The 8,310-nt window shown below is 40.3% G+C and overlaps 1 protein-coding gene across 1 annotated transcript in view; it reads left to right on the top strand.

Annotated features, from left to right (window-relative positions):
• lrp1ab (low density lipoprotein receptor-related protein 1Ab) overlaps positions 1-8,310 on the top strand; it is a 90,838-nt gene continuing 82,528 nt past the window's right edge. The window contains exon 1 of the mRNA XM_067592237.1: positions 1-761. Coding sequence (XP_067448338.1) covers positions 689-761 — 73 coding nt within the window. The 5' untranslated portion in view covers positions 1-688. The remainder of the gene's footprint in view (positions 762-8,310) is intronic.

Genomic DNA, 8,310 nt, shown 5'->3' with positions numbered 1-8,310 from the left:
GATGAAGAAGCGCATGAAATAGGAGAAAAGGAGGTGTGTTGGGGCATGCGCAGACACTGCTCGCCGCTCAGTTATCCCATTTTTTTTTTTTTTTTTTTTTGAGGAATCGAGCTGGTTACGTCACGGGCTCGTTCACGGTGCTGGAGCTTGAGATTCACCATCCACTCATGCAGCCACAAGCACAGTGAGGCATTGGCGCTCTGAAGGGGGGAGAGAGAGAGAGAGAGAGGGGAAAAAAAACGCTTTTCCTTTTTTAATTTTTCTTTTTAAGTTTGGCACGGAATGAGCTGAGCGGAACCGGCGGCTGCAGGGCTTTCTGTACGAGCTGGACTGTTCTGGTGGCATGGTGTGGTGAAACAAGAGACCCCAGCAAAGCACAAGAGAGACAAGAGGTTACACTGTGCTGTGCATCATGTTTGAATGCCGATAATCAATTAGAAATATACATGACTGTGCTGCTGCATTGCCTATAGCCTCGCCGGGCTGTAGCAAGTCTCCTTTTTATTCCAGAAGCCCGTCTGAAGCGGCCACCGTGCGGGGCTGAGGGCGCAGCTGAAACGGACAATCGCACCCGGACCATTGAAGGGGTTCGGATGAGGTGGTTGATCGGGTTGTTTGGTTTCAGAAATCCAGCCAACTTTTCCTCTATTCCTTTCTAACAGCAGTGCCATCGGGCATTGCTCAGGAGATGGCGATGAGGTTGTTCTACTTGGGATTTATACTCTGCCTGGAGATCATATCTCCTAACGGTGCAACCGTAGGTAAGAAGCCTGTTGTGTTATCTTGCATTGTGATACTCGAGAAAGCATGATCACTTTTTTCTCTTCTCTCTCCCCCCTCCTCTCCTCCTCCTCCACCTCCCTCCCCTGCAAAGCATCTGTGCACAGGCCTGTGTTCACTAGAGTTAGAGCCAAATAGGTTGTCTTTACAATAACACAGTGTGCCACAGCAGTGTCCTCAGAGAGAGAGAGAGATCGGTAACTGGGGAAGCCTTTTAATCAGAGAAAGTACCGCACAAATAAGCAGTTGCGCTGATTATTTTTGGCCTAGAACCTGTCGTGCGTTGTTTAGCAGAGCTCCTGTCTGAGCAGACAGAATGGGCCTGCCTGCAAGGATGGCAGACACTGAGGTTATTCACAGTTGGAATATTCAGCAGGTAAAAAAGCAATCGCAACACTTGCATGAACGACCCATTTCCACCTACATTATTTCTGCCTGACTGCGACAAAATGGCTCTATCTCCTCTCCATTTTTTCTCCCCACGCCAAATACAATTCCTCGTGTATTTTCTGTGTACGGCTACAGCTGATAGCCACCATTCAAAGAAACTGCCGGGTGTTTTTTTTTTTTTTTTTTTTTTTTATTCACAAAAAATCCGAGCAGCACGCTTGAGTTACATATCAAACCTGTGGCAGCCATCGGTTAGATCAGTTTTCATGTTTGTTTTCACTTACTTGGCGCATATGAAAACAACTGTTGTGTCTGCTTGTAAAGGTATAATCTTAATGGCGTGGCTTGTCCAGACGTGCAGCGTCTGTACAGCTGGGAACCACAATTTATACTAGTGACAGCCAGGTAATGTCTGATAGTGAAATGAATAGTCGTGCAGTTATCCTCTTACCTCCCGGGATCTCCTTAATACTCCCGAATCCCTGATAGTAATAATGAGATATTAAATGCACCATTGCTCTTTTGACAAGGCATTGCAGACCTGTTGAGCTAACAGCCTGCTTTTTTTTTCTTTCTTGTGTATTTTAAGGGAAACATAATGGTGCAAAATAGCTCAATAATTTGACATTTTCCACAGATATGTCGCCATACACAACATTTTACTTTGTACCTCCATAATTGTATTACAGATTTGCTCTGTTTTATAAGCCTATGCTTCATTTACAATGATAGCCTCCATGTTTACATAATCCTGGAGTCTTTTGGAAACCATTCATAATATTTTGTGGATGTAAAACAGGCAAAGGCTCACACTGATGTTCTTTGTCCTCCAGCAGTGGTCTGAGAGCCTTTTATATGTCTATATATTAGTAAATCAATTTGACAGCTCATCTCACTCTGATGGTGTGTTTACTTTGATGCCAAATGGAAAAGTAGCATATTATTACCTTCATTATCCCACTGAAGCCAGCTCCTATCAATGCCTGTACAAAAATCACATCTGTTGTTAGATCTTATATAAGTTTCACTAGAATTTGATGGAAGCTGTCCAGAGTGAGAGCCATAGTTGAGGTTACAGGAGTGTGCAAGCTCCTCCCACCTCCTCCATCAGTATGTAACATCTGGACACAGGGAGACCATTAATCCAACTTAGATGTGACTGCAAGGGGGGGTGGGGTGGGGGGGGGTGTTGAAGCGAAATAAACTTCAGCAAGAATCATTCTCGGATGCTCTCTGAAACCGACATGGAGTTACATCACAGGGAGTCAGGGATGGAAATGTTATGTGTGTTATGTCATTATTAACAGTTGATTTATCAGCCTCCCATCAGAGAAGCGTTGCTCCAAAAGGGTAGAAATGGCGAAATGAGTGGATACAAATTCTAAAGCCAGCCACTCTGACTGGATTTGTCACCACTGGGCCGCAGCATGAATTTACGAATGAGGAAGGATTAGAGAGAGGAAAGTCAGAAGGCCATAGCTGACAGTTAAACATAGGACAGACCCCTTTGTTTGTTATTGATATTTGGTGTTGATTAGAGTTTATTGTCGTGGCCCTTGAAGGTGTCATCCTTTTTAGACAGACAAGATCCAGCACAGTACTGCGCAATACTGAGAGGAGACAAGTAGCAGTTTTGCAGTTATTGTGAAAACTGGTGAATCCATGATTATACAAGGGAATATAATGTAACATGAACACTGTTTGAATCAATCCTTGTTCATATGATTGTAGAAATAAGGACTGCAACTAATAATAATTGTCTTTAATGATTCACCTGTAGGTCTTTTAGCAATTATTCCATTAGTTATTTGATCTACAAAGGGCCAAAAAAGTGCAAAAAATGTAAACAAATGCCCATTACAATTTCCAAGTGATATCCTTGTTTTGTCAACTAACAGCCCAAAATCAAAGATATTCAGTTTACAATAATAATAAGATCAGGATAAGCAAATTCGAACATTTGAGAAACTGGAACCATTAAATTACTACTTAGTATGTTTACGATTTATCGATTATCAAAATAGTTGTTCATTTTCTGATCAACTAAGGCAATTAATCAACTAATCGTTTCAGTTCTAGTTGACATTACAGTAGATACTCTGGGAATAGAATGGGTTGTTATTTCAGCTGTCATTTAATGACTTAAGTGAGAAAATACTTTTTTGGTTTTTAATTTCATACCACATTTCACGCAACAAAATGGCACCATATTAAATGAAATCCTTCATATTTATCACATTCTCTCTTCCATATTTGATAACTTGGACTACTGAGCTTACATGTATGATCTCAAAAACCTTAAGGGTGCAGAAGCATCCCCTTGGTGAAAAGTGTAAATGTAGGTCAGAGGCTAAAGAGGTTGAATTCCTGAGGAGCCTACACTCTGTTTACCTGACCTTTTTAATGGGACCTGGCTTTACCTTTTCCTCAGAACTGTCACTGGAAACATCTGCTGGAAAAATTCAGCATCCCTCATACAAATTCAACAGATAATAGGACTTGGATTGCTCTCTTCAGTTCTTCCAAGTGGAGGTCACTGGGGATTGGTTATTGTAACTCTGCACACCTTAGGCTGTCTGTTGACTGCACTCTTATCAGGTAACACGGATAATCCCCAAAATGATTTTCTGCCATTCAGGCTTCTCACAAAGAAACATAAGATAAAAAGGCATTAAATATTTTGAGTGAAATATAGCCAGAGTGTCCAGTTTTGATACATTCTTTGGCCTCTGAAGCAAATTTTATGTAAAGCTTATGTGCAGGTGTTTTGCATTTTGGTCTCAACATAGTGAAAATATTTTCGAAATGAATAGCAGACAGTGGGATTCTTGACCTTAGCTGCAGAAAAAAAAACAAAAAAACATTTTTATCCCTACTTCCTGTTCTCCATTGCAAACCACTGTGACAGGAAGGTAAAACCAGATTAACATAAATGTCTTCAGTGTTGTTCCCCACATATTGAAGGTGTGAGACCGCAGATAAAAGAGTGTTTGTTGATTGTGAATTGCAGGGGTGTGCTGTAATTGGTGTTTTCGACTAGCTACATCACTGTTTACCCTGTTTAGCTCCTATGCTTCAAAAAAAGGAACGGATTGGCTTCCTTAACAAAATAGGGAGTGTGGGTGTGTGTTAATGCAGCTCTGTAATAAAATCAGGCTCTCTCTATTCATCTCTGCTTGAGGCAATTTTTAGATTTTTTTATCATTAATATTATGATGTCTCTTAGAAATTATTGTTTTGAACATGCCACTCATGAGAATGTAAGCCCCTAAACACATTTGTTGTCAGGGAAATGCATTTGATTTTCCTTGCGCTTCATAAAGGGAGTACACAGTGTTGTTCAAATGTTGCAAATGGTTGCAACGTTTGCCCAACACCTGGCACAGCTGTGAGAATACTGTCTTTGTGACTGCTGTTTTACTTCAACATCACTTAATGGTGAACTTCTCACCTGATGCCTCAAGCTTGACCACCCAGCTTGTCCGTTTCTAGAGACTCATCTGCAGCTCTTTGTGTGTTGGTCCCGCTGGCTTTACCAGCTCGTGCTCATGTACACCTCAGATGTTGGCAATGTTGCTGGCTTTGTGCTTGACTGGAGAATCGATTTGATCGCAGGGACCCTTGGTACTTTTCACACCTGGTCAGAGGCGACGATCTGATATATGGAGATAAAATTCCAATTTCATGGACTGTTGCAAAGGGTCAAAGCTGTTTGCTTTCATCAAAGTCACAGCATTCACGCTTAGTCATTGGATTGTGGTTGAGCATGTAACAAACATTTGTGCTGTGGCTGTCATGGCAAAGATATGGACACAATTAATTTATCTTTATAGTACTTCTTTGTAAGGGACCATGTAAATGTTTCCGTTTGATGGGTTGTACCAGCATGAGCTGAAAGCAAATTGTCATTTACAGTTTCTTGGCACTTCACAAATTAAAACATTCACATTTTAAGGGCATATGAGACATATACAACATTATTTACAACTGCGTAGTTTAGATGATGATTTTTGCATAAATATGATGAAGTAGTTTGACTTCTCAGGTATTTAATTTGCTGGATTATCTGAAAACAGTTATTTACCATTTATTCTTTAACAGTTTCTCAATTGATTTTCCAATTTGTCACTGTTATTGTGATATAAAATGACACATATGTTGATAAAGTATTTTATCCATATTAAATCCGCCCTACCCTTGTTACTAGCAATCTGAATAATCCACTTGACAGTGTGAACACCTGCCAATTTTATCTACCATGCTGCAACTTCAGTATTTTTAATCTGATAATTTAGAACCTCATGATGATCTAGTCTATCAGATTACTTTAGGTCAGCAGCTCAAACCAACACTGAGTTATGGGCTCTTATATAACCAGCTGATATAATATACATCTGCCCACACAATGTAGAATATGTATCATGTCCTCAACCATCTAAAAGGTTAAATAAACAGTCTGCACAATTTTGCTGGGTTTCAATTTGCACTGTAAATGCAATGTCATGATAAAAAAAACAGAATGCATACCATTTAGAAAAAAAAAACATTGGTACAATATAACTCTTATATAAATAAATATACATGAAAAATAATAGATTGCATTTTTTGTCATTAATGCCTTTCAACAGAATTAGCTAAATCTTATAGTAAAGGATTAAAAAGATTTTAAGGAGACATTAAATATGATAATTCGTAATGTTATGTTATTCAAATGAAATGAGAATCTTTTATCACAAGTGAACTTTAAGACGATCACCAGTTATGATGTTCCCAAAGACTCAAAAAATCTTTCTTCACTATTTCTTCAGAAATGTTTGTCATCTCAATAAGCCGTGGACATGTTTTCTATATTGACGCCTTCACAGAAAAGCAGTGCAGGCGAACTTAATTTGTGGTAGTTTCACTTAGTAGAAGTAAACTCTCTCAAGCTTCATGTAGTTTTATTCAAACATAAATATGACACACTCTTTAGTTTGAAAGCTATTATTAATATCAATTTGTGACCTTTGAGTTTGTATTTCCTTATCTGATTTTGTTATCACCTCAGATCTTTATTATATGTGACCAACAAACACTTGGATGTTGCCTGTGGTTCTCAACAATACTATCAAGATTGAAGGGTGTGTGTAGTTTTGGACTTGAACTGTGCATGCCAAGGCTCACAGCTTGAGGGTATAAAGTAAAGTAACTGCAGACAGCTGAGTTCCTATTCCACCATAAAATACTGTTAAATCACTAGTTCTGGCGTTCTAGTGTCTGCTTAAAGACTTTTCCTTATTTTCAGACATACATATAATGTTACAATGTCGGATGTTCATATTAAACGTGGCCAAAGTGCCGAATAATGAGGTAAACGTATGTAGAAGTAATCCCTGTGAGCAAAAAGCACTGGCTTCAGACTGCTCTGAATGCTCAGTTTCCAACATTTTTTTCTACTTCCAGCCTGAGCCCATGTCGGCTTGTGACGGATTTCATGTCATTTGCTCCGCACACAGCACGCAAGTTCACTTCTCCACTTCACTGACATTCTGGCATTTTTCCACTGTTTTGGGTGTAGTCACGCTAGCCATGACTCCATTACACAGCAGGGCAAAGTAAAATAAGTTGTTCACCTGTTGTAGGTGTGCGGGTCGTCTGCAGCTCTTCATCAAACATCATCACTGTAACTGTTGCCGCTCAACAAATAGCTCCAAATTTCCCCATGTTTTGTTGTGTCAACCAGTTTTTAGTGCCGCTAACAAAGCACTGCTAATTCGGTGAGGAACATGTTTATTTTCCTCTCAATTCTTCACAATAAAAGTCTCCTGTTATGTAGTAATTTAAAAGCTTTTATTATGAAGCAGTAAAGGTTGGTTTGCATCAGCGGTAACTTAACATGACCCTGATACAGCGGCCCCTCAGTAGGCTTCTGGAAAGCTGGCCAATCAGAACAGAGTGGGCTCATTGGGAGGGGGGGCCTTAAACAGGAGCTAAAACTGCCTATTAGAGACAGAGGCTGAGCTGAGGAGCTGCATAAAGGGCAAGTATAAGATAAACAAGGAGTTTTTTGAACTGTGAATCATGCAAAGCTACTCTAGTGGAGTCCCAGAATACAAATAAATAGCTGGAAATGAGCGTAGTAGGTCCCCTTTAATTTTCAAAGGTCTAAAGAACATAAATGTGAAGTTAAGACCTTTCTATGTTATTGCACAAGTTTTAGGATCTCACTGCTGAACAAAGAGCTCATCTGTTAAGATGTGATGTGGATGACAACTCATTTGTGCATTGTTTATGAGTCATTCTGAGCAATTATTGAGTCAGGCACATTCCTCCCTCCTGCCCCCCTCCTCTTTTTTTTAGAGTGAATCTAATGAGGCATTCATCAAGGGAGATCCACTCGCATTAAATCACAGAGACATTTCATCTTTGAACTGAAGTAAATCCTCTTGTAACATACTGTATTCATACCTTACTGCTGTAGCCTTGGATGTTTTTTCCTGGTAGCGTCAGAGGACAGAGGCAAGGCAGGGTTTACAGCCATCTCAGTCGCAATGAATGCCTCAATTTATGTGGTCCAGCCCTCATTTTGTGGCTCCCATATTCTGTTTTTATAACAGCTGAATCTGGGTTGACTTTTCCTCTATGGGTGCACAGAGCAGTGTTATGCAGAGACTACAGGGTGGGTGTCGAAGAACTCTCCTTGGCCCCACCATGAGCCTATTTACATGTATCTTTATGTCCATCAATCACTCAGTGTATGTCTTTTACTGCGTTGCCTTTTACTGCTCTGGCCTGTGACGTCCTGCAGAGCCTCATCAGGTTACCTTGGAGGTTAAAGCTGCACCCTTTTGTTGTGCGATGACACAAAAACAAAGCTTTCAGGCGCAAGAGTAGGTACTAACTCAACAGAGTCCTCTGCTGTTTATGCATGTTCAACCTCTTTGAAAATGGCCATTGAGGATAAGAAATTAGATAGCCTATGGCCATTGTATGTGCACTGTGAGCTGGTTAAAGTGCTCCAGTGCTTGGCTGTGGCTTGGCTTGCACAAAGCTAAGTGGTTGCATACCAGTTGGGTTATGCGCAGTGTCACTATTGAAGAGGTTGATTCAATGGCTACAGCAGTGGCAAAGGCAGGGCCTTACATTAGATGCTTATCACTC

Source organism: Thunnus thynnus, chromosome 6 (genome assembly GCF_963924715.1).
Source record: "Thunnus thynnus chromosome 6, fThuThy2.1, whole genome shotgun sequence".
NCBI lineage: Eukaryota > Metazoa > Chordata > Actinopteri > Scombriformes > Scombridae > Thunnus > Thunnus thynnus.
The sequence above is the reverse complement of the archived record's forward strand: the minus strand, read 5'-3'. Positions and strand labels throughout refer to the sequence as shown.